Here is a 27,768-nt window from a genome sequence, read left to right as displayed (position 1 = left end):
GAATATCTGCCTCACCCTCTCAGACTTTGAGTTGCGCGCTACTAAAGAGACGTGTTACCATGGAAACCAAACAATGGTGTAGCTGTACTAAAGTCCGAGTGGAAACAGTCGTGTGTAAATCTGATTTTGTCAGAAATCGGGAGAAATGCGGGAGAAATATGACCCCGGGAGGAAACCGGGAGAGGGCAATGAAATCGGGAGTCTCCCGCGAAAATCGGGAGGGTTGACAAGTATGGTTGTACATTTGTAACTCTCAATGTTTGTGACTAATAGAACTCCTCGTGTACTTGTACAGCCAGCCAGTCATATGTTGGCATTAAGTGGGGTGCTGCTCTGAGGTTTTGAGTGATATTAACTAGGTCTTATTGAGTCATACACTGTCTTGAGATCTTATCCATTGTATCTGTGGGAGTCGTGTGGCGCAGTGGATAGAGCCTTGATCTGGGGGGGGGCCAAGACACTTCACCCCAAATTGCTCCTGTGGGGATTGCCCACAGTATTGAGTATGTAAGTTGCTTTGGATAAAAGCGTCTAACATGTAATGTAATGTAATGTATCTTTGTCTTGTGATTTTTGACTGAAAGGGCAAAAGGTTAGACCTACTTTGGTTGAACTATGTGGCTGTGTCCCTGCTTTTGAAAATAGGTGTGTGATTTGAGATGCCAGATTGACTGAAAATTCTAAATATTGGTGGAAATTATTTTAAATATTGTAAATAATAAAATGTGCTGACCAAGAGTCATCTGGAAAGCAAAAAAGGTGTATCATTGTCTTTTAATTAATATTTGTTTGGCTGTCTATGATAAAGACATTATCCTTAATATATATTATATAAGTGATAAAGAAATAATCTCTAATTCAAGCCTTGTGTATTGTTTTCTATTTTTTTCTGCATATTAGCTCCTAATTTTAACATTTAGTGGCTTTTCATGTAAACAATGATCCCCTGGACACCTCAATGAAATCCTTTAAACTCTGGAGAAACAATTAAGACTAATGTTTTTGGTTTAGAGCACACACACATACATGAACAAAATCCTATATAACACACTACAGGGAAAGGAAAACCCAAAAAAAGCAGAATGGAACCACTGAACTCTAATATTAAATAGTGATATTAAGGTGTTTTACCTCAAAGGAAAGTTCCTCTGGTGTTTCATCTCCATCTGAATCCACCCCCACTCTGTAGAAAATAGAAAAAGCAAGTTAAACCCTGCATCAACACAAGGAAGTGACAAAAGAAACATTTCTCCACCTGTCACATAGAGCAGGCGTTCCCAGAGTGGGGGTCGCGAGATGATTACCAAAAAAAAAATGGAAAAAAAAAAAATTAATAAAAAAAAGAAATTGATACATTTTTTTTATAATTTTTTTATTAATGATAACGTTTGCATAGACATGTTTTTCTTTGACAAAATCCACTTTCTGCAATCAATTCAGCAGTAGCACCCCCCCCCCCCCGTCGACAGGGGGTCGCACTGTTATTTTGGGGGTCGCGGGCTGAAAAGTTTGGGAACCCCTGACATAGAGGACTGCATGTGACTTTGTAATGAAAGTGAAAGTCAGCGTGAAACCCGGTTCACTTTGAATATGACCTTTCAGATTCATCAAGATTGTCTTCCACATCACACCGGGAGGATATCAGCTGGGTGAATGAGAAACAGCGATGAAATTACGCCTGATTTTCAACATGTCTGCAATTATTACCCTGTCAATGTGCACCACGGGTGTGTCGAACAAGAGAAGAGAGTCTGAATTGTAATAAAGTGACTCGGCACCGGCCAATGACAGCCAGGAGAGACGCTTCATTTGGAAACACTGTCTCATTGCATTCCCTAAATCTACTCATGCATAGAGTACTTGAGAGCACTTTGCACCCCCGCTCACTCTGATTCTGAAATCAAAAGGTGACAAGTCTGTCGTTATTTTCTAATCTGTGGTTTACTTTTGGCTGCTGATGCCAGTTCCTTCCTAGTTTTCTACATTTCCTCTCTGGAGTTCAGATGGGGGCGTGTGCAGAAGAATTACTTATTTCCTTGAGCTGTGGCCTCCATCTATTGTTATTTCTTTTGCATCCATTTATTAATATGTGAAAGTTATTTGAAGCTTTGTGCAAAATGTCGTTGTTCCTGAGTTTGACTTTTCGATTGCAGGTCAGCATAACCTAACAGCCGAGTATTTCTGATGCAAGGCTGAGGACATTTTGATCACTGTGTGTGTGTGTGTGTGTGTGTGTGTGTGTGTGTGTGTGTGTGTGTGTGTGTGTGTGTGTGTGTGTGTGTGTGTGTGTGTGTGTGTGTGTGTGTGTGTGTGTGTGTGTGTGTGTGTGTGTGTGTGTGTGTGTGTGTGTGTGTGTGTGTGTGTGTTTAGTACAGTTTGAATGTGCTGACGCCAGAGGCTTTCACTGAGACACAGAGAGGAGATTCTCATCAGAGCTGCACCTTCCTTCTTCCACGATCCATCCCTGGTGTTTCTCTTTCTGTGTTTTCTTAAATAACTCCTAAAAATCACATTATTGTACTTGCTTATTTATATGTGTGTCTATCCCATCAAACCACCCATCACAGAGACACTGTTATCATTTGTTCACCACCTCTTCCTCCATTTACTCCACCAAGCTGTGCTTTTTCCTTTAGCTTCCTCTCACACCAATCTTTATCCTAACCCCATCCCTTCTCTTTTTTTAGTTCTTGTTTATCCAATCCTTTTCTGTCCGCTCTTCAACATCCATTTCTCTCCGTTAGATCACTCATCCTGTCTTCATCACCTCCTACCTCCTCCTAATTCTGTTTCTTTGTCTCCTCCTACCACCATCTCCCTGCTATTCTCTACCCACCACTGTCTTTATCTAATCTTCTTGTCAAAACAGTAGAAAGAGGAATTGAATGGCGCTGAAATTGCACAGGGATTAAGATTAAGAGGAAGGCATGATATGTGTGTTAATGCCGGAGATGGGAAGTAGTGGAGTACAAATACTTTGTTACGTACATTTTTCTGGTATCAATACTTTACTCCACTACTTACTTTTCTGACGACTTTTTACTTTGACTTCTTAAATGTTGAACTCAAATACCTGTACTTTCTACTTCTTACATGTTGAACACAAATACCTGTACTTTCTACTTCTTACATGTTGAACTCAAATACCTGTACTTTCTACTTCTTACATGTTGAACACAAATACCTGTACTTTCTACTTCTTACATGTTGAACTCAAATACCTGTACTTTCTACTTCTTACATGTTGAACACAAATACCTGTACTTTCTACTTCTTACATGTTGAACTCAAATACCTGTACTTTCTACTTCTCACATGTTGAACTCAAATACCTGTACTTTCTACTTCTCTCATTTTCCAAACAGGCTGGTTCCTTTAGTCTGAATGTGTGTTTGGTGGCGTGATCATTATTATTTAGAGTCATTGCGTGCCTATTGATTTGAACACGATCCGTGTATCCATCATTTCCTGGTCTTCTCTAAAGAAGAGGGACCAATGAAAACGTTGTCATGTTGCCGTTGGTCACCATGGAAACATTCATTAGCTAACAATGACATTATTGTTCTATTAATATAAAGGGAGGTCAGGTACTCTTTAAAACAGCTGCTAGTTATGGGTACTTTTTACTAAAGTACATTTCAAAGCCTCTTTACTTTGACTTGAGTAAAGAAGTTTAGTCAGTACTTCTACTTTTACCAGAGTACTTTTACTTGAGTAAAGGATGTGTGTACTTTTGCCATCTCTGGTTAAAGCAGAGTTGTTCTGGGTCTACACTGGGGGAAGTTGTTTTGGAAGTGTTGGGGCAGGCTGTGACAGGCTCAAACTGAACTGAAGTGCACATGACGCATCCCTTCAGCTGGTGGGGAGCATTGCAAGGAGACAGGCTCTGTCACTGAACTAAGCCGATAAGACAAGGAAAGGGCAGATAAGGTTTGAGGGAACGAGACAGAAAACGGAACTGAGGGAATTGGGGAGAGGATAGCAACAAAATAAAATAGGGGAATGAGTTCCAGTTTCTCGAGCATGAGGGTGAGTGAGATAGTGGGCAGTGACAAGAGAGTGACAGAATGAGTCGGTGCTGCTGGTGACGGTGTGTGAGGCAGAGATAGTGACATGGTGACTGAGTGAGTGAGAGATTGACAACAAGACAGGACAAGATAGCCAGAAAGAGAGAGAGATGGAGAAAAATAGTGGGGGTCTCAGGCTTGGGGGGTTACAGACTGCAAGTAATTGGATTATGTAATCATGAAAAAGGTAACTATATTCCCTTACTGTTGGGGAATCATTTGCTCAGGTGTTCAACCTTCGACACAGTTCATCATTTCCTCTTCTCAATGTCTCCTTTCCCGTGGCATAGGTCTACGGCCTTGGGTATTGCTGCTATCTCTCTTAAGGAGGGGCAGCTTGGGCACATTGTTGCTGCCAGTCTGTGACAGAAAAATGACCGCCATGAGGTAGTTTACTGTTCAGGGACGAAGGTTCCCTGGCACTCATTCTTTCCTATGGACGAGAGTCTTAGATTCAGGGTCCATAATGTTTAGCCTCGCTGATGAAGAATGTTGATTAATACACTCTGAACTAGTTAAAACCTCGAGCTGCAGAAAGAGTTCTTCAGAATTGGTTTGCCAACCGCTGTGTCAACTCGTGACACACCACCTGTCTTGTGAATTCTCCGGCCGTAGCTCCAAATAAACCGTCAGTGTTTGCCCTCAGAGCTCCAGCTCTCCTCGTGTCTCTCTGAGTCCTGACTCCATCAGAGCTCCAGCTCTCCTCGTGTCTCTCTGAGTCCTGACTCCATCAGAGCTCCTGCTCTCCTCGTGTCTCTGAGTCCTGACTCCATCAAAGCTCCAGCTCTCCTCGTGTCTCTCTGAGTCCTGACTCCATCAGAGCTCCTGCTCTCCTCGTGTCTCTGAGTCCTGACTCCATCAAAGCTCCAGCTCTCCTCGTGTCTCTCTGAGTCCTGACTCCATCAAAGCTCCAGCTCTCCTCGTGTCTCTCTGAGTCCTGACTCCATCAGAGCTCCAGCTCTCCTCGTGTCTCTCTGAGTCCTGACTCCATCAGAGCTCCTGCTCTCCTCGTGTCTCTGAGTCCTGACTCCATCAGAGCTCCAGCTCTCCTCGTGTCTCTCTGAGTCCTGACTCCATCAGAGCTCCAGCTCTCCTCGTGTCTCTGAGTCCTGACTCCATCAGAGCTCCAGCTCTCCTCGTGTCTCTGAGTCCTGACTCCATCAGAGCTCCAGCTCTCCTCGTGTCTCTCTGATTCCTGACTCCATCAGAGCTCCAGCTCTCCTCGTGTCTCTCTGAGTCCTGACTCCATCAGAGCTCCAGCTCTCCTCGTGTCTCTTTGAGTCCTGACTCCATCAAAGCTCCAGCTCTCCTCGTGTCTCTTTGAGTCCTGACTCCATCAAAGCTCCAGCTCTCCTCGTGTCTCTCTGAGTCCTGACTCCATCAGAGCTCCAGCTCTCCTCGTGTCTCTTTGAGTCCTGACTCCATCAGAGCTCCAGCTCTCCTCGTGTCTCTCTGAGTCCTGACTCCATCAGAGCTCCAGCTCTCCTCGTGTCTCTCTGAGTCCTGACTCCATCAGAGCTCCAGCTCTCCTCGTGTCTCTCTGAGTCCTGACTCCAATTGCTTCAGAAGTTTCCCCCACACTTGCTAGTACACTAGCTAATGCACAATCAGAATACTATTTACATTTAATTTTTTGGGGGATTACTAGCAGGATTACAATGTTAGAATACATTTTAAAATATTGATCGAGGATAGTTTCTTTCATTCTTTTTAATGTCAATATATATCTATCTAAAGATACCTTTTATGCTTGTTTGGGGTCTTCCCTTTCCTGTACTGTGTTATATAGATTTGTTTGCATGTAAATGGTCTGCAAAGGCTAACATCCCTGTGTTCCCTCCATAGGTCGGTTATCTCTCTCTCTCTCTCTCTCTGGGCTCTGGTTTCAGACAGAGGGTGAAAAGAGGTGCTGCAGCAAAGGCAGTATGAACATTAAAGCATTGACACACAGTAGAGCATTAAATACCGTGAACTACTTTTATTATGATGCTTAAATTAGGAATACATTTTAAAAGTAACCCTCCCAACCCTGCTCCTAATTCTGATGTTTAAAAGGAACAAACAGATAAAGAGGCAGTGTGTGTGTGTGTGTGTGTGTGTGGTGGGGGGGGGTGTTTGTGAGGAGTGTGTTTGGCGTCGCGAGGAGAATATTTCTCAGTCAGCCTGCTCTCAGTATTTTTAGATGGATGTGACCCTTCCCCTTATCTTCATCACACTGACACTCAATAAAGACAAATGAAGTCAGAACTAATCTAACAACTATGTGACCATGAGTTCATAGGAATACATCTGCAAGTGAGTGAAGGAAGACACACACACACACACACACACACACACACACACACACACACACACACACACACACACACACACACACACACACACACACACACACACACACACACACACACACACACACACACACACACACACACACACACACACACACACACACACACACACACACACACACACACACACACACACACACACAGGGAAAGGAATGTCTGTAATAATTTGTGCATAACTGTGTATCTACTGCAGGAAGCAGACTCTGATATAACAGCACGAGCGTTCACGGGTACACGTGGTCACTCTATCGGACAGTAATCTGCAGATTGCAAAACCAAAAGTCTTTGCTTCCTTCTGTGTGAGTGGGCTCTTTATGTGCTGATACGATCTCCACTGTGCTGAGCCCCGCTGTGACTAAAATATCTCTGGACACGTTCCAGGATGACTGAGCGCTCTGCACCGGGCCTTCACGGACGACTCATCCAGGCTTTTGGGGAGCGCTGCTATAAATATGTACATATTGTAAGCTTCTGAGGCTTTTAAAAAATATATGGGAAAATAGCTATATTTACCACCACGTTTAAGTATTAAAAAAGGCTAGGATTAAACACTAACAAGGATACAGAAAGCAACCATGCTCAACCGTATCTAGGCTTTCATTAAGCATATTCAGGCAGTAGCCTAACAATGAAACACATGAACACATACTAGTTTAAAAAAGCAGAAATTGCATCTGATCCTTTTACAACAGACACCTTATGCTATATTATATTAGTTTGTTACTAACATTGTAATCATGCTAGAAATCCCACATGTTTAGAAATGTCATCTAATTACGTCTGTACTTCATGTAACCATTACTCCCAAAGCCTTCCCATGAACTCCTGCTTACAAGCTAATATTGTACAGAAAAGAGCATTGAAGCAGTGAAGCAGTGTGTGTGTGTGTGTGTGTGTGTGTGTGTGTGTGTGTGTGTGTGTGTGTGTGTGTGTGTGTGTGTGCGCATACATGTGTGCCTGTGTTATCAGAGACAGCAGTGGGCTGATAAAGTGTATCGCTGTGCTGCAGGCTCGCTGTAGCCTCAAGAGAAGCCACGGCAACATCACAGAAAAAACTTCAACTACTTTTCCGCATACGGCTCATTTATAATGTATCTTTCCTCGGAGGCAGTCTACAGGTGGTAGTTTGTTTACATGCATGCAAAACATCTCCCCGGGAGGAAGGAGTCTCCTCTGGATGTGATTAGCAGCCGTACTTAATACACATTTGGTTGAGTTCAAGTGCTCAAGTAGCATAAACTCAGCATGCAGGGTAAATCAAGTTACAGCAGCACCACTCCCCTCTGCTGCGCCATTTCCTCTACTTGCTGATCCGAGACAGGGCGAAGGGATGAGAGAGATACAGAAGGGGGGAGTAGAGAGATGGAGGCGGGAGACAAAGAGAGTCAGAGTCTCCCAGGGACTGTGTTTGCTCTTTACTGCGAGTTTGGGCAGCTGTAAGTCATCCTTCCAGTTTCCTGTTTGTGGTTATTCCCCAGGGGCTCAAACAGATTCCATATTCAACAGTTCCCCCCAACACATATCTGAATTTGGAATGAAAACTGTGCACATACAGTATAGACACACAAATAAAGGGGAAGAGGTGGAATATATTACTGGCATTGTTAGGTGCCGTGAAAGTGCATTATAAGCTCAACAATGGGAATATATTATCTGCAGACTAGAGTTGTTGCCATAGGCAGCAAAACAAGCTAAATCTTTTATCAAGTTGATAAAAAGCTGTCAGTGACTATACAGAATTTGCTCTGGCAAAGAAGAACAAAACAATGCAGACATCAATGCATGCCGTGACTCAGACGCTGACTGTAGGATCCCATTTTATTGACTGAAGTGATAGGAGTGAGTGATAAGAGAAAACACAGCAGAGGAAGGACTTTAGAAAAGCCAGAACTGTGCATTAGCCTAAAGACATGGCGCTCGTCCAAACAGCTGAGATGGATGACTTTAATGCAGGGGTGGGGAACCTTTTTTCTCTCAAGGGCCATTTCAATTTTTACAACATCCTTCGAGGGCCGTACAAATTATTGAACTCAACGTCTGCTTAAAAAACTCAAATCAAAGCCCATTCATTTTGCCTTTCTTTCATGCTGTGCAAAGAAAAAGCAAACTCTGAATCCAGATATTTGACCATGACCCGCACATTCATGCACAGAAAGATATGGACACAAGATGTGTGCAAATGTATTTTCATATCCATGTGGACATTTTTTAAGTGTGGGGGGGGGCGGGGGGGGGGGGGGGCGGATCTAACCTCATCTAGGGGGGTTTGGGGGCATGCACCACCAGGAAGATTTTTTTTAAATGTTGAAGTTAAAAGCATCAATCTGGTGCACTTTGAGAGCAACATGAAGAGATCTATGGATACATCTCTCAACACCCAGATGAAACAGAACTGCAAGCAGATTTTTTTCTTTATGGATATTTTACAAATCACTTCCCTTTCAAACTGTATTCTTGTTTATTAATAACAACTTTTTTTTACTGTCATATTAGTATTTTATACCTGTTTACTTTATTCTCTTATTTTTCTATAACTATAATGATCATATAAAGGTGTGCCTTTACCTCACTGGTTGTAGAAAAAGCTTCTTATATTCGTTAGCATAGCTAGCTAACCAGATGCTAATAACCACAAAGTTATTAACTGTATGATCAGTATGACAGATGAACAGATCGCCACTGGGCTTTCAACTAAAGACACAGCCACGCAGAAACTGCGGCATGTGTACGGCTCCTTATGGGTACTGCAATTTGTGAAGTCCCGGCCCGGAGCCGCGTTCTGGTGCTCTCCGTTAGAACTACACTCCTGTCAGACGAGACATATACCACGTGATGACACGTTAGGCTCGTGTTGTGTTCAAGGACCCTGACCTTGGCCAGGAAAAACAAGCTTGTTTAATTATTTTGCGGTCTAGATTTCTTGAATTTTTTTCTTTTTTGCGTGTGTTTATAAATCACCTCGAGGGCCGTACCAAATGGTCTCGCGGGCCGTATACGGCCCGGAGGCCGGAGGTTCCCCACCCCTGCTTTAAAGGAACAATCTGCTATGTTCTGTAGTCTCTGTCTTAATGATGAAATTAATCATTTTGTTGGATTATTTGTTCAATCACACCTACAGAAATATTCCTGCTTCACTGCCATGTGTACAAAAACTGATCATTTAAATTGGGATAGCAGGTTCTGACGCTAGTGTAACACTCTATTTGTGGTAAGTAGTAATAACAAACCAGAGACTTCTAACCCAACACAACATCCTGACCTCGCACTGGGGATGTCGTGAGAAAGTGCAGCTAACGGCACTCACACACACACACACACACACACACACACACACACACACACACACACACACACACACACACACACACACACACACACACACACACACACACACACACACACACACACACACACACACACACACACACACACACACACACACACACACACACACACACACACACACACACACACACAGCAGTAACATCTCTAAATGTAATAAACTTATAGGAAGTGAAAACACAATACACAGTCCACTATATATAGTTACCACCCCATATTAATAATAGAGATACATTTTTGGTCTTATTGCAGACTGCATTGCCGTACATCTCTGATGCCTCTGCAGTGGATGAGGAGATAAAACAAAGAACAATTCAAGCTAAGCTTCCATCTTTATTGCTGCAGTGTTAGAGAAGAACAACCATATATATCTCCAAGAGTCTGACTGCAGTATTAAGGTCGATCTACTGAAACCTGGAGTGAAAGTCCCACTCTCTCTGCAGATTTAACCTACATTTCACATCACTTGAAAGTAAAGATTGGCAGAGTGGAGTGTGTCTATTTGTATCAGGGATATTAGTCAAGCATCCATCTGTGCATGTAGCTGTGCAAAGCAATTAGAGTAGCCTACGGTTCATTGTCTAAGAGATAACGCCTTAGATATCTCATCTAACCAGACAAAAACTTTAAGCATTTTCTGCCATCATTATTGCACACTGATGAATGATCACCCACTTAACAGATGTCCAAATATCATGTCTGTTGTTCAATCTGAGACACAGGTTGATAATAGCCTTGAATAATTCTGCATATCATATCAGGCCAACTTGGACATTGATCAAAACTTGAGGCCAAATACTCACAAACCAAGTAAAACTCATCACGTTCAGACAATAAAACATATCACTTAAATGTGTTCACATACCTCAGTTAGATCAAATGGATAATATGCCAGTGTAAAGGCACTTAAATAAATTGAATCAAGTTAAGTCATCAATGTTTTTGTCATGATCAATGCTAATTGACTGACAGAAAGGCTCAAGATAAACCAGAGTGAGCCTAATCTTATTTGTATTCATTATTTGTTCAATCATATATGGGGTATTAAGTGAACACTTATACATCTTGTATATAGTGAACACTTATAACAATAGAACAGTTTTCACAGTATCTTCGATAAAAAGTTGTGCACATGAGGAAGCTTTTCTGCTAAGAGTTCGATGAGAAGAAACTTATTTCTAAGCTTGAGCTAACTAGCAGTTAGCAGGTAAAGCAGCTATACAGTAGCCTAGCATTAAAACTAGAAACACCTATTAGGAATATAGTTACTAAATACACCTACCAGCACCTGTAAAGCTCATATTATAAAACATGATGTCTTGTTTGTTAAAGGGTACAAAACCCTCTTTGTAGCTACAATGGGCCAGGCTAGCTGTTTCCCTCCGTTTTTGCCAGGCTAAGCTAACAGGCTCCACTCACGTGACCATACTGTACTTGTCAACCCTCCCGATTTTCGCGGGAGACTCCCGATTTCATTGCCCTCTCCCGGTTTCCTCCCGGGGTCATATTTCTTCCGCATTTCTCCCGATTTCTGACAAAATCAGATTTACACACGACTGTTTCCACTCGGACTTTAATACAGCTACACCATTGTTTGGTTTCCATGGTAACACGTCGCTTTAGTAGCGAGCTCAACTCAAAGTCTGAGAGGGTGAGGCAGATAGTCACAGAAAACAGAACAAGAATCGACAACTACTCTACTCTCTGCTCACTCCTTTCCTGTAAAATACAGGTCCACACATATGCTCCATCCGTGCTACAGGCCGCAAGGCAGTGCACTTACAACTACAATAAACATGTTAATGTTAATCTAACAGCTCCGGCGATCCACTAGCACCCCCCCCCCCCCCCCCCCCCATTTTGCATTTTGAAATGCTCCCGATTTCTGAGGTCTAAAGGTTGGCAAGTATGCACGTGACCCAACAACAAACTGCATTAATACTCTTACATATCTCTGTCTTAGTTTTAACCTCTTTCATTTTCTCACTGTGTATCCGCCATGGGAGTTGACAGTGATCAGAGTTTCAAACAGTGTCAGTTTAGCATTTGAGCTAGCTGCATGATCCCTGTGGATATTGAGGGACAGATGGGAGACGAGGAGGCTGCGGGAGCCACTGATATTTCCATCACACAGAATTCATTTCCCTTACAACGTTCACTTGGATGTCTCAGCATGACACAGGGAAATGGCCTAAATTTAGCCTGCTTGAGTTAGCGGGGTACAGAGCAGAGCAAAGATAACAGTCCCCAGAGTATAACATCCAGATAACAGATAGGTGTTTTTAAATACCGTAGGAAAATGTGTATCGAATTGCAGGTTGATCTGAGTTACAAATCAACTCACTTGAGGTACAAATCTCTTGTTTTGAATACAGTATTTTGTTTATTTCACAATGCTTTTGGAGCAAGCTAGCTTATGGAAAGGAACATGTGAAAAATGCTTTTCCTTTCAGTCATAACCACTACTTTGTTTCCCTGATTACTCACAGGAATAATATGTGAGTTATTACTTCTGCAGAAAAGAGGTACAACCACCAGTCACTGATGTTTGCGGTGCAGATTTACTGCCCTTTTAGGAATAATAACATTACTTTTGACAAATATACTGCTAGGGAAATATATTACTAGCTCCCAATCTCTACTAAATCTTTCACTATTAACATGTAAATAAAGCCAGGACATGCAGAGTATAACAGCTGTTCAAGCCATTGCAATAGAGACTCAATGCATCAAGTTCTGCAGCAGGGAATTAAAGCTAATGTATCTTGAAATGTCTAAAGAAATATCAATGATGATGTGAACATGTACAAAAATAGACGTCTAAAAGGTTTCTCACAGCTTCAGTCAGGCCATGTTAAATCACTCTAAACCTCAAGCTGTTTAATGCTTTAAATAACTAGCCATTTCGATCGAAAATACAATAATGCCTTTTATTTTACTGCTCGGTTGTGTGTATTTGTGGACAACAAAGTGGGAAATCATTATGAAAAGGGTTGTGGTCACTGAAAACCATCCAAGATTGTGTTTATGAAGCTTTCAAGAACAGGGCTGGTTTGATGCATTTGCCTACGGGTCTATTTTAGCTGCCAAATCGTTTTTGTGGAGCAAAACAAACCCTTTATATGGTTTTATTCCTCCTTCTGTCCTCTTCTGTATCCTGCCAAAGCTGTCTCCATGATATTAGATCAAATGCCTCCTTCTGATAACGCTGGTGACACTCTTTCATGGCTGAGGCACATACTTGCCAACCTTGAGACCTCAGAAATCGGGAGCATTTCAAAATGCAAAATGGGGGGGGGGGTGTGCTAGTGGATCGCCGAAGCTGTTAGATTAACATTAACATGCTTATATTGTAGTTCTAAGTGCACTGCCTTGCGGCCTGTAGCACCGTCCTTGATGGAGCATATGTGTGGGCAGGAAAGGAGTGAGCAGAGAGTAGAGTAGTTGTCGATTTTTGTTCTGTTTTCTGTGACTATCTGTCTCACCCTCTCAGACTTTCAGTTGTGCGCGCTACTAAAGAGACGTGTTACCATGGAAACCAAACAATGGTGTAGCTGTGTTAAGGTCCGAGTGGAAACAGTCCTGAGTAAATCTGATTTTGTCAGAAATCGGGAGAAATATGATCCCGGGAGGAAACCGGGAGAGGGCAATGAAATCGGGAGTCTCCCGCGAAAATCGGGAGGGTTGACAAGTATGGGCACATCTGGTCCTTTCAGTTTTGGACAGTTTTTAGGGAGCACTTAAAAGAATGCAGGTTAACATGCAGAGGCAGTTGCAATAACAAACTAGCCTCTCTTTGTGTTCTATATGCCATTTGCTTAATGGCTTCTTGCTGCAGAACTGGAGGGATTTCCATGTCATTTTACATGTGTTTTGTATTTATAGCTCAGGCTTAAAATATTTAAATGTACTTAAAAAAAACACTGTGTACCATTTTTTTTTAAGCGGAACAGACACTGGTAGGCGACACAAGATAACAGGAGTCATGAGAAAATATATTTTAGTCTGCAGCCATATCAGCCTCCTACAGTTGCAAGAAAAAGTCTGTGAACCCTTTGGAATGACCTGGATTTCTGCATAAGTTGGTCATAAAATAGAGGAAGCCACTGCTGTCCAGAAAAAACATTGCTGCACGTTTGAAGTTTGCAAAAGAGCACCTGGATGTTCCACAGCACTACTGGCTAAATATTTTGTGGACAGATGAAACCAAAGTTGAGTTGTTTGGAAGGAACACACAACGCTATGTGTGGAGAACAAAAGGCACAGCACACCAACATCAAAACCTCATCCCAACTGTGAAGTATGGTGGAGGGAGCGTCATGGTTTGGGGCTGCTTTGCTGCCTCAGGGCCTGGACAGATTGCCATCATCCACGGAAAAATGAATTCTCAAGTTGATCAAGACATTTAGCTGGAGAACTTAAGGCCATCTGTCCACCAAGTGAAGCTCAACAGAAGATGGGTGATGCAACAGGACAACGACCCAAAGCACAGAAGTGAATCAACAACAGAATGGCTTCAACAGAAGAAAATAGGCCTTCTGGAGTGGACCAGTCAGAGTCCTGACCTCAACCCAATTGAGATGCTGTGGCATGACCTCAAGAGAGCCATTCACACCAGACATCCCAAGAATATTGCTGAACTGAAACACTTTTGTAAAGAGGAATGGTCCAAAGTTCCTCCTGACCGTTGTGCAGGTCTGATATGCAACTATAGGAAACGTTTGGTTGACGTTATTGCTGCCAAAGGAGGGTCAACCACTTATTACATCCAAGGGTTCACATACTTTTTCCACCCTGCACTGTGAATGTTTACATGGTGTGTTCAATGAAAACATAAAAACATATCATTGTTTGTGTGGTTTCAGCTTAAGCAGACTGGGTTTGTCTATTGTTGTGACTTAGAACACATTTTATGACCAATTTATGCAGAAATCCAGGAAGTTCCAAAGGGCTCACATACTTTTTCTTGCAACTGTATGTATGAGCATTAGTCCAGATAAATCGGATGTGTCACACCCCCCCAGGCATGAAGCTAGTACACTGTCATGTCTGTATATCACCGCATGCATGTGTTACAACAGGTCTGTAGTAATTCTGATTCCTCTTGTCTTTTCCACTCATGAACACACTCTTCACACGGCGGCTGCTATGGGAGATATTGTTCCCTATATGTAGGTGCTGACGACATTTTGAGGGAGAGTGGTGAATTATTTAAGAGGTAGGATTATGAAAGCAGCTTCTTGGCGCGTTGCCGGCGGGTATGAATCGATATGAGCTCTACCCTCTCCCCCCTTTTTCTCTCCCTGAAACCACAGACCCTCAGAACAGAAGCCCAGACACATGGCCACGAGAAACAGCAGACTGGCCGGCCAGATGCGCTGTGCCAGTGCCCGTAAGATGAAATACAGTTCATGAGAAAGCCAGTTCGAGAGAGGATGGCATTGTGTATGTGTGCTAGACATACAGACGGGCTTAATTCAGACGGACCACATCTCCAGGACCAGATGGCCGGCTCAAGGCCAGCCCAAGTCGATTCTATTTTCCTCTGGTTTTGTGCCTGCAGGCGTGGGGTCAGCAGGCACAAAACCAGAAGGGTGAGAAAACAGGCAGCAGGCCGTACACACAGATGTTAAGCGTGTGTGCACACAAGCATGCATTTCTGAGGGGGAAGTCCGACCCTTAGCTATGTACCACTTACATAACAGTCTTTTCACAGTTGCCTTCAATGAAGATTTGATTTCATGGACTTGATTTGTGTAGTGCCAATGCTCGGAGGCTTTGGAGAGTGAATAAATGACCATCATGCGGCACTCACTCTCTTGTTCCACTTGATTGTATCATAGTGAGTAAGTCTACATCCATTTTTCTTCCTTCCCTCCTCTCTTTTCTCTCCATGTGCTGAACCAATAAACCTGCCTCTCTTTTCTCATCAGTGCATTGGGAGCCGATGCGGTTGTTCTTTCTCTGGCCAATGATTTTCTGCCCAAGCAGTTGGGAGCAAACAAGAAACACCTCGGGGAGCTTAGATTTCACAACGCCGCTCAAAGAGAAATGGACAGGTTTCAACATTGAGGCGAGGTTAACATTCAGGGCAGAGCGGATCAGCATTCATGAGGAATCATCAATGACTAACAAGGATATCTTCAGGTGTAACTCGGTTCGCTACGTAGAAGATGGACCAAAGTCTAAAGAGACACTGAGGTAAACATTTACCCACATTTCAGGTGAGGTCAGTTAAAAATAATGTATTTAAAGGGGCTCATTATGCTTCATATTAGTATTTTGTGCCATTACTGTGACATGTTTCCATGCTTTAATGTTCAAAAACCTTTATAACACACTACAGGAAATGGAACACCACACAAAGCACAATATAGCCACTTTAAATAAAGAGCTACAACCTGTTTCCGCCCCTGGCATTCCCAGGTCCCAGCGACAGCCCTGCAATAATTAAGGCTAAAACTATGGGACCTTATTTCGGAAAAATTATGTATTGAAGTCAATGTAGAGAGAAAGATTATCTTTCGATCCCGTTTGAGTTGTGCCATGAATTACACATATGATGTTTGTCAATCTTAAAAAATAATTTCCATGACAAAAAAGTCACAGTTTGTCAAAAACTGTTGAAATATAAGACTATGAAAAATACACAACTAGAAAGACTACAAATCCCAGAGTAAGTGATGTCATTAACGTTACACATTACACTCGTGTTACTCACCGACACCTTGTAAAAAGGACTAACTCCCCTTGTGTGTGTACAGCTCTCAACATGCCCAGACTTTGAGTGATTTTCACCTCTTTTAATACTTTCCGCCTCATTCTGAAAGAAAGAAGTGAAATGTGTCAACGTGACGGCCGTCTTGGTGTGTGGAGCGAGACGGGAGAAGTAGCTCATTGAGCGGTTTCACACAGAGTGTTACTTCACAGTTTGACGACACATTTAAAATGTTTTGACTTGCAAAACGATCTTTTAAATTGAAAAACATCTAACATGTGTAATTCGTGGCACAATTCAAACGGGATGGAAATATAATCTTTCTCTCTCCATTGACTTCAATGCATACTTTTTCTGAAATAAGGTCCCATGGAGCTCCCCCGGAAAGGGAGGGACTTCGCCTCTCTATAAGAAAAACCCCCCCCAAAATGTTATTTTCCATCTACTCGAATCAATGCAGTTCTAAATCTTCGCAGCCTTTCTCTTTCCTCAATTCTTCAAGAGGTAGAGGGCTGAAATTATAGAGGGCTAAAAATAATGGCTCTATAAATAAAAGGTGCCCATTGAGAGTGATTGAGAGGCGAGGTCGCTAGGCAGCTGCGGATGTTGGGTAAGTTGGATTCATTAGCGCTCTCTGCTTCCAAAGAGTAGCCCCCCAACAACACTCCTACACAAACACACACAGCACGGCTTCCTCGCAAACAACACACTCACACACACACACACACACACACACTGGTGCAGCGTTCTCTTCCTCCATAGTGTTGTGAATTTAGCCCCATCCATACCATCCATCAACCCTCATTACCACTGTGCCGTTCCCTCGGAGGACTCCATGCACACCACTTTCTTAAAGCATTGTTCATCCAGCAGCACAGTGGAAAAATGTGTGTGTGCGACTGCATTTATGCATGTGCGAGAGGCACCCTGCGTCTGTTTTATTATTCATACTCATGTGTGGATCCTCTTTCAGCCCACAGACACCTGCCAGAGACACACACAGCACATACTGATGCTCTCACTATGTTTCCTCTCCCACCTCTCACTCTCTGTTGCTTCACTGAGACTTTATTTAAACTCCACTCAGATCTCATTTGCATATGCTAAATTCCCTGGTTTTTTATTTAGTGCGTTTATGAGCCCTTATACACCCACACGAGTGGATTCACAGACACAATAGTGGACACTTTTATTGCCTTGATGCTCTGTTTAATGGCCCTCCTCTTCCCTCTCCGTATTGACGGCACATCCATTAGGCTGTGCCTCTGGGCCTTTTTAGTGGAGGCTGGACTCCACAGTTGCAGCCCCCCGTCCAGAGTCAATCTCCAGCTGATAAACTCGCCGTATTGGCTGATCTGACAGTCGCGGTTAGCACAGCAATCTGTCCGTTCTCTCCGCACACCGCCACGGCTATTAATCCGCTGTGAGGGGAAACCCATTGAACTGTGTATCAGAGGGGAGGGCAGTGTGTTAACGGCTGCACGTGCACGCTCTGAGCTCTCACCTGCAGAGATGGCAAAAGTAAACATCCTTTCCTCAAGTAGAAGTACAGATACTCGTGTTTAAAAATACTCTGGTAAAAGTAGTGACTAAACTTCTTTACTCAAGTCAAAGTAAAGAGGCTTTGAAATGTACTTCAGTAAAAAGTACCCATAACTAGCAGCTGTTTTAAAGAGTACCTGACCTCCCTTTATATTAATAGAACAATAATGTCATTGTTAGCTAATGAATGTTTCCATGGTGACCAACGGCAACATGACAACGTTTCCATTGGTCCCTCTTCTTTAGAGAAGACCAGGAAATGATGGATACACGGATCGTGTTCAAATCAATAGGCACGCAATGACTCTAAATAATAATGATCACGCCACCAAACACACATTCAGACTAAAGGAACCAGCCTGTTTGGAAAATGAGAGAAGTAGAAAGTACAGGTATTTGAGTTCAACATGTAAGAAGTAGAAAGTACAGGTATTTGAGTTCAACATGTAAGAAGTAGAAAGTACAGGTATTTGAGTTCAACATGTAAGAAGTAGAAAGTACAGGTATTTGAGTTCAACATGTAAGAAGTAGAAAGTACAGGTATTTGAGTTCAACATGTAAGAAGTAGAAAGTACAGGTATTTGAGTTCAACATGTAAGAAGTAGAAAGTACAGGTATTTGGGTTCAACATGTGAGAAGTAGAAAGTACAGGTATTTGTGTTAAAGTACTGATACCAGAAAACGTACATAAGCACAGCAACAAAGTATTTGTTCTCCACTACTTCCCACCTCTGCTCACCTGTATATTGTCTGCACACACACACACACACACACACACACACACACACACACACACACACACACACACACACACACACACACACACACACACACACACACACACACACACACACACACACACACACACACACACACACACACACACACACACACACACACACACACACACACACACACACACACACACACACACACACACACACACACACACACACACACACACACACACACACACACCTCATCAGCATCACACTCATAATTCACCGGCCTCTTCCAGGCTCCTCCCCTGTCGTTATGCCAACAGCAACATCTCCAATTAGGGCCCTACTTATCCCAGGAACAGACATGTTTTCAGACCCTGAATGCAGCACTTGATCTGACACCTACAAGTTGCATGTTCATGAATAAGGAATAAGTGTCTTCAGTCTTGGCAGTGGTGACAATGCTTTGGTGTCTAGACCGAAATGGCAAATGGCAGACAAACGAGGACAGGCAGAGTCTTTTTCCCTCGACTGAGAAAAGAGCTGCCTGAAATGTTAAAATGAAGCCTGGTTCTTCAACACTCGGGAGACATAATCAATGGTCGGTGCGGCTGGCTGAACTTGCAGGGCTCCACTGTGACTTAGTGCTGCACATATAAACCCTGTCGCCCAAGTGGAGCTGAACTCAGTGTAATGAGGAATTAGTCTTAACTTCCAGCACAGCCAGGGAGGCAAAATCACCCATGAGGAAACAATGAACTAACAGCAGATTGTTTGATAAATAACAGCGACAAAGTGTTCTGGTTAAAGTATTGAAGCTCCAATCCATCACCAGATCATCAGGCTGCATTAATAATCAACGTGTTTTGTGCCTTTTGCTCGACAAATAGGGTCAACGATCATCTCACCACATTCAGAAAATGTACCTTTAAAGAGGCTCCATTATGCTTTCCTGTAGTGTGTCATATAGGGTTTTGTGCATGTAAATGGTCTGCAAAGCCGAAAATCTTAACCAATGCTTAACCAATCATACCTCATTCACACCAACGCAACTCCGGTTCAAGCTCCGTGCTAGAGCTTTTCAGGTTCAGAACCGGTTCTTCGGTTTAGCTCCGGCTCTTTTCACACCGCCCAGAGTCTGACTGGTGCTGTGTCATTGCGTCATCGTTTGCGTCATGACGTAACCGTTTGTGTGCCTGCTTCATAAAGCCAAACCGCGCGGAAACCCTCACAGCTGACACCGACAACAATGGCCGATTGTGCTCCAGCTTTCTCTGTACCTCTTCGGAAGACCAGATTCCCAGTAGGTAGCTGGTTTCTTCAGTGGACCACTGCTGCTTGTTAAGTTTCTCCATCGTTGTGTACAAACTGGATAAAACGTGGGCTTTTTGTTGTTGTTCAGGAGTTGATCCCGCCCCTGCCCCCGCCTCGACGTAAGCGTGACGTATGTGGTGCTTTTGCTCCAGCCGGACAATTTTTTGGTGCTCGAAATGAACCGGTTCCGGAGCTAAGAGGCTGCTCCGCTGCGGTGTGAACAGGAAAACCCGGTGCATTTCAAGCTCCAGCTCCGAACCGGCCCTGAAACATCGTTGGTGTGAATGAGGTATCAGACCAACTATTGTCCGACCTCCTTGACCCATAGAAAGATGGATGATTTACCACAGTCACAAAGCTACTGGACAATTAAGATTGCTTTGGAAAACCAAATAAAGCACATGTTGAATTATTAAAGCAAGAGAGAAGAGAGCCATATCTTTTAGATTGGTTTTCTAAATCACACAATTCTTTCCATCTGTTATATCACTTTGACAGGGCAGAGGAAAGTATTTACCTATACAAGGGGATTTCAAATGTTCCCTTCCTCTCCCTCTGTCTTATCACTGCCTTTCCTTATCAGTATAGGGCCAACCTATGCAGGAGCCATTCATCTTTTGAGTCCCTAAAGTATCTCCTATCCAATCAGGTTGACATCTCTTCATTATGGGCGGTGTGTATTTGCCTGTGTACCTGAAGATATGTGGATGGCTTTCCTCTCTCCTTCAGCATGCTATATATTAGGGGGGAGATAGTGTGTGTGTGTGTGTGTGTGTGTGTGTGTGTGTGTGTGTGTGTGTGTGTGTGTGTGTGTGTGTGTGTGTGTGTGTGTGTGTGTGGGCTTTTTCTTGTATTACACAGCCCTCACAATTTGAATTTTTTTTATCAAAGCTCTACAGGCAGATGGATGTCAAAAAGAGTGAGTGGGCCAGAGAGTGGGAGCGGGAGAGAGATGGTGATAAGAGGTCAGTGGGGCATGAAGGAGATTGAGTGACATCAGAGACATGGCTTCCCACCCGTCCATCTGTCCGCCCAAAAGAGAAACTACAGTCATTAGCCGAGCTCCAGCTGTTCCATCTTAGCCTCCAAGTTTTGAACCCTGCTCCTGCACACACACACAAGCTTGGGAAGTAATGGACTACGATCCAAAAAAATCAGATCGGATTACACTTACATTCCTAGAAATTGGGTATTGGGTAAAACCTAGAAAGAGCATATAGTGTTTGTTGTAAAGGATGTTATCTCTTCTCTGTCAGCTGTTCTGTTCTGTAGGATAATACTTTAAGTGTGAATCTATTCTTCTACTGCCTGAGTCAGCTTCATGGTTTTCACTTTCTTTGCTTCACTTGTTCTGTTTTTAATTCAGCAGGTGAACCTATATGTTCAGAAAATAGTGTGTGTGAGCTTAACTGTGTGTGTTAAACTAAAATGTTCTGCTTTTTTAAACTGTAGAATGTGCTCATGTGTTGCTAATGCCTACATATGCTTAATGAAAGGCAGCTTTTCCTAAACATACAATCTTTTTTTATCCTAAATATTTTGGTTTCCCAACCCTACACACACATTTATCCACAAGCAGTGATATAAACACACGCAGGGTAGAGCAGAGCCTCCTCTCTGTCTGTACATTATGTGACCACCATGACATATTTTGAAATGATATCATCTCGAGGAGGAAATTGCTTGCATGTGAGCTACAGTATGTTCTCAATATGTTCTATCTTTCCATTACTCCGGCTCCATGGAGTATAGGAATGAACAAGTCTAAAAGTATACAGCCACGTGTGTTGACTTAGAAACAGCGATGCTTCTAGCTAAAGTAGGGCGGTACACGTTCAAGATGGCCGATTGGCATCTGTTTGAAGCTTTCTCGAGAAGCACTCGTCCATACCATACATCATCCAGGATCAGAGCATATATATAAAGATTGACAACATGACAGATACTAAAAAAGTATAGCCAAAATATATTGTCCCCTGGTGGCTGGTTGAAGTACAGCCTACCAGAGAGACTCACCAAAAAAGCTCACAACACAATTCATGACATTAAGTAAGAACGGAAAGAGAGAATTGTGTTTTAATTACAGCAGAGCAATGAACTGCATTTTAATAATAGATAAGCACAAATGCCCAGAGCAAAGTAAAACAACTGGTCGTAGCCTTGGTGAGAAAAAATAATGACATATTCAAACTGATAGGGCTTGAAGAGGACATGACTGGCCAACGTTCAAAGCCTAGGGGCCCCAGACTGCTCACTGTGGCTGGGTCTCACATCTCCCCAGGGGGCCCTGCCACCTCCAACCCCCATCGAACACAAGGAGACAGAGCGAGGAGCGGCAGTGTGACAGTGTGTGTGTGTGTGTGTGTGTGTGTGTGTGTGTGTGTGTGTGTGTGTGTGTGTGTGTGTGTGTGTGTGTGTGTGTGTGTGTGTGTGTGTGTGTGTGAGAGGTTGTGACACAGGGCATAGAGTTACATGAGCAAAAGGAATACAAAAACAATCAAAACACTGTTCCATATTCTGCTCATATCAGCTTCATATTAGTATTTAGTGTATGAAAAGTGAGTCCATACAATAATAGTTAATGTTTTGGGCATGTGACTGATTCTTAGATTTGAATAGGACGTCTAAGAAGTGTTGTAAAGTTTGGATCCTGTGACTAATCATAAAGATTGGCTACGATCACAGAAACAAACACAACTGCTTGCCATGCTGGTGCAAAGCAGATGTTGGCAGGCTGCCATTTACGATCAGGCAAGGCAACTTTGTTTTTAACCCTTCCTTATTTTTTATAAACGGTTTCAGACAGTACTTCACACAAAGTAGTCTTTACAGTAAGTATTTAGTTGCAGCCTAAAAACGAAACTTCATTAAAACTAAAATACTGTTGGCAAAAAGCCAGTAATATTGAGTCATTAATTATTCATTAGCAACAGATGTCTGGCGCCAAATAGAACACACAGCAAAAACAAACCAACTCAAAATAATATATAAGTATTAAAGTACATTTAAATAAAAGACTGCTTTTCTCTACACTATGCTGCAACTCTTTTTAGACATTTCTCTCAGATAGGTTTAATATATTCCAGAGATGGTTTTTACCTCCTGCAGAGTTAAGCTATCATTTACAGACTAGTGTGTGTGTGTGTGTGTGTGTGTGTGTGTGTGTATGTGTGTATGTGTGTCTGTGTGTGTGTGTGTGTGTGTGTGTGTATGTGTGTGTGTGTGTGTGTGTGTGTGTGAGAGTGTGTCTCTGTGTGTGTGTGTGTGTGTGTGTGTGTGTGTGTGTGTGTGTGTGTCTGTGCGTGTCTGTGTCTGTGTGTGTGTGTGTGTGTGTGTGTGTGTGTGTGTGTGTGTGTGTGTGTGTGTGTGTATGTCTGTGTCTCCGTGTGTGTGTGTGTGTGTGTGTGTGTGTCTGTGTCTGTGTGTGTGTGTGTGTGTGTGTGTGTGTGTGATTGTGTGTGTGTGTCTGTGTCTGTGTCTGTGTCTGTGTCTGTGTGTGTGTCTCTCTGTGTGTGTGTGTGTGTGTGTGTGTGTGTGTGTGTGTGTGTGTGTGTGTGTGTGTGTGTGTGTGTGTGTGTGTGTGTGTGTGTGTGTGTGTGTGTGTATGTGCGTGCGTGCGTGTCTCTGTGTGTGTGTGTATGTCTGTGTCTCCGTGTGTGTGTGTGTGTGTGTGTGTGTGTCTGTGTCTGTGTGTGTGTGTGTGTGTGTGTGTGTGTGTGATTGTGTGTGTATGTGTGTGTGTGTCTGTGTCTGTGTCTGTGTCTGTGTCTGTGTGTGTGTCTCTCTGTGTGTGTGTGTGTGTGTGTGTGTGTGTGTGTGTGTGTGTGTGTGTGTGTGTGTGTGTGTGTGTGTGTGTGTGTGTGTGTGTGTGTGTGTGTGTGTGTGTGTGTATGTGCGTGCGTGCGTGTCTCTGTGTGTGTGTGTCTGTGTGTGTGTGTGTGCGTGCGTGCGTGCGTGCGTGTGTGTGTGTGTGTCTCTGTGTGTGTGTGTGTGTGTGTGTGTGTGTGTGTGTGTCTCTGTGTGTGTGTGTGTGTGTGTGTGTGTGTGTGTGTGTGTGTGTGTGTCTCTGTGTGTGTGTGTGTGTGTGCGTGCGTGCGTGCGTGTGTGTGTGTCTCTGTGTGTGTGTGTGTGGGTGTGTGTGTGTCTCTGTGTGTGTGTGTGTGTGTGTGTGCGTGTGTGCGTGTGTGCGTGTGTGAAAGCAAACATCCCTTGAGTTTTGTTTGGATTGGTCTTAAGCAACAAGCATGACAACGCAGAGGAGAAAACGAGAACCAGAGCAAAGAGAAATCACCATTATACAGTACCATGCAAAGTTATGTTGAAATTGAATATGACTGTCACTTGCACAATACAGGGAAGTCATATTGTCAGAACTGTTTGCACTTGAGTGTACAAAACACTCAACGCCTTGCTGAAAGTCTCAAGCGTGGGCAATAATGCACCTTGAAATTGAGACTGAAACGGAGAGGAGACGGGAGGAGTCGTTGAGGAGAGGCAGACTGTCTGGGCTTTATAAGAACATTTTGTCAAGTGTTCAAGGTCTGATGTCTGACTGGAAACGAAGTCAGCGTGTTTCCTTCTATGTAGCCGTCGTCTACTTTGAGCCTTCACCATTTATCTAAACATGAAGCACATCAATGTCACCGTCTGACAGACAGCTAACCTCTGAACGACATGCATCTCTGAGGGTGTTTGTATACATGTGTTTCTGTGTGTGTGTCTTAAAGGGGCAGCTCACAGCCTGTAGTGTGTTTATTGATTATGGTTGTTTTATTGCGAGTGTTGGAGATATCACTCGTAAAATATCTGCCTTTTCTCGAATATAATATAATATATATAAGTAAGTGAATATTTTCATGTTCATCTGCGAAAACCATAGACTGTATGGACGTAGGGTCCGTGACGTCACCCATAGGATTCTGCAGAGTTGCCGAGAAGCCCTTAGTAGGCGGAGTCGGCCACTAACGGCTCGAACGGCTCGACACTGACGTCAGAGTTCAACTCCCGCCTACTCCAGCCTGCTCCAAATAGAGAGGCGAAGTCCCTCCCCTTCCGGTCGACCTCCATGGGACCTTATATCGGAAAAATAATGTATTGAAGTCAATGGGGAGAGAAAGATTATCAATTTTTTTTAAATGTGTCGTAAAACTGTGAAGTTACACATTTCTTTGTGTGAAGCGCTCAATGAAATACAACTCTGGTCTTGCACACGTCACCAACACCAAGATGGCCGTCACGTTGGTACATTTCACCTCTTTCTTTCAGAATGAGGCGAAAAGTATTAAAAGAGGTGAAAATCACTCCAAGTCTGGGCATGTTGAGAGCTGTACATACACACAAGGGGAGTTAGTCGGTTCCGTAAGAGCCAGCATGCGAGACCGGCTTTACAAGGTTTCGGTGGGTAACACGAGTGTAATGTGTAACGTTAATGTCAGCTAGCTAACATTAGCTAACAAGGTACACTCTCGTGGTTTGTTTAAGTTGCTCTTCGAGAACGAGCAAGAGGTACTATTACTGGTATGATAACAACCTGGCACAAAGCACACAGGCATCTTGTGAAAGTAAGTAAGTACAGTAAGTAAATGTATTCTTAGCTATCTGGAGGGAATACATCAGTTATGACAGCACTTACGCGACTCTGGGATTTGTAGTCTTTCTAGTTGCATATTTTTCATAGTCTTATATTTCAACAGTTTTAAGACAAACTTTGAATATTTTGACATGGAAATGATTTGTTAAGATTGATAAACAACATATGTGTAATTCATGGCACAATTCAAACGGGATCAAAAGATAAGTTTTCTCTCTCCATTGACTTCAATGTATTATTTTTTCGGAATAAGGTCCCATGATGCGGAAGTAAGTGGGCGTGACTTCGCCACTCTATAAGGACAAAGAGGCGGAGCCGAGGCGGGACCTGCTGCCACCGAGCTGAAAGTTCCAGGGCTAGCTGAAGCTACCAAGCTAAGCTAACATGCTCCCCATCTGGCAGAAACTCAACCATAACGTATGTTTCCAGAACTTACGACCCATTTTCTCAAGGGTAATCTACTAGAACTGTCTATCTACCTAAAACCGCCAATCACATCACTGCACAGGGAGTATTTTAAATTCAACGCATGTATGTCAGACTGAAAGAGACCGATAATCTTAACCATTTCCTTCAGTAAGTCTTTTGAGATAGCTTCAGGGGTAAAAGGGTGATTTCAAATGGAGCCAAACTTTCAAAGGCTCCTCCGAAAAGCCATTTCTGAGATTGAATGGAAGACAAATGTGCTCCAGGTGAAGAGATGTAATGTATTATTCAGCGAAATGAAGTCAATCAAAGTTGTCCCCTTCACTTCTTTCTATCGGATAAGGTAAGAGTTTGGGATGTGAGGAAAAAAACTGAAATTCTCCGAAATATAACGCTCCCGAGAGATGGAAAGACTTCCCACAAAGAGAGCAGTGCCGCGGGGAAGACGCGTGATAGGGGATAATGTGTGAAGGGAACACAGGGACTATAGCTTTGCAGACCATTTACAAGCACAAAAACCTATAGTACACGACAAAAACTCAAAATCTTACCCAGTATATGTTTCTAATATCTAATCAGAACATGTCTCTACACCTGATATCAGAACATGTCTCTACACCTGATATCGGAACATGTCTCTACACCTGATATCGGAACATGTCTCTACACCTGATATCAGAACATGTCTCTACACCTGATATCAGAACATGTCTCTACACCTGATATCAGAACATGTCTACACCTGATATCAGAACATGTCTCTACACCTGATATTGGAACATGTCTCTACACCTGATATCAGAACATGTCTACACCTGATATCAGAACATGTCTCTACACCTGATATCGGAACATGTCTCTACACCTGATATCAGAACATGTCTACACCTGATATCAGAACATGTCTCTACACCTGATATCGGAACATGTCTCTACACCCGATATCAGAACATGTCTCTACACCTGATATCGGAACATGTCTCTACACCTGATATCAGAACATGTCTTAACACCTGATATCAGAACATGTCTCTACACCTGATATCAGAACATGTCTCCACACCTGATACCAGAACATGTCTCTACACCCGATATCAGAACATGTCTCTACACCTGATATCAGAACATGTCTCTACACCTGATATCAGAACATGTCTCTACACCTGATATCAGAGCATGTCTCTACACCTGATATCAGAACATGTCTCTACACCTGATATCAGAACATGTCTCTACACCTGATATCAGAACATGTCTCTACACCTGATATCAGAACATGTCTCTACACCTGATATCAGAGTATGTCTATACACCCGATATCAGAACATGTCTCTACACCCGATATCAGAACATGTCTCTACACCTGATATCAGAACATGTCTCTACACCTGATATCAGAACATGTCTCTACACCTGATATCAGAACATGTCTCTACACCTGATATCAGAACATGTCTCTACACCTGATATCAGAGCATGTCTCTACACCTGATATCAGAACATGTCTCTACACCTGATATCAGAACATTTCTCTACACCTGATATCGGAACATGTCTCTACACCTGATATCAGAACATGTCTCTACACCTGATATCAGAACATGTCTCTACACCTGATATCAGAACATGTCTCTACACCTGATATCAGAACATGTCTCTACACCTGATATCAGAACATGTCTCTACACCTGATATC

The 27,768-nt window shown here is 43.0% G+C and overlaps 1 protein-coding gene across 1 annotated transcript in view; it reads right to left on the bottom strand.

The window, feature by feature from the left end:
* LOC307026363 (sodium/hydrogen exchanger 9-like) overlaps window positions 1–27,768 on the bottom strand; it is an 84,769-nt gene that overhangs the window by 9,155 nt on the left and 47,846 nt on the right. Inside the window, exon 13 of the mRNA XM_079661705.1 lies at window positions 1,132–1,183. Within this exon, the coding sequence (XP_079517831.1) occupies window positions 1,132–1,183 (52 nt within the window). The remainder of the gene's footprint in view (window positions 1–1,131; window positions 1,184–27,768) is intronic.

The sequence above is a fragment of the Notothenia rossii genome (genome assembly GCF_949606895.1).
Source record: "Notothenia rossii genome assembly, chromosome: 12".
Taxonomy (NCBI): domain Eukaryota; kingdom Metazoa; phylum Chordata; class Actinopteri; order Perciformes; family Nototheniidae; genus Notothenia; species Notothenia rossii.
Note: the sequence above shows the minus strand (reverse complement) of the source record. Positions and strands in the feature narration are given on the sequence as shown.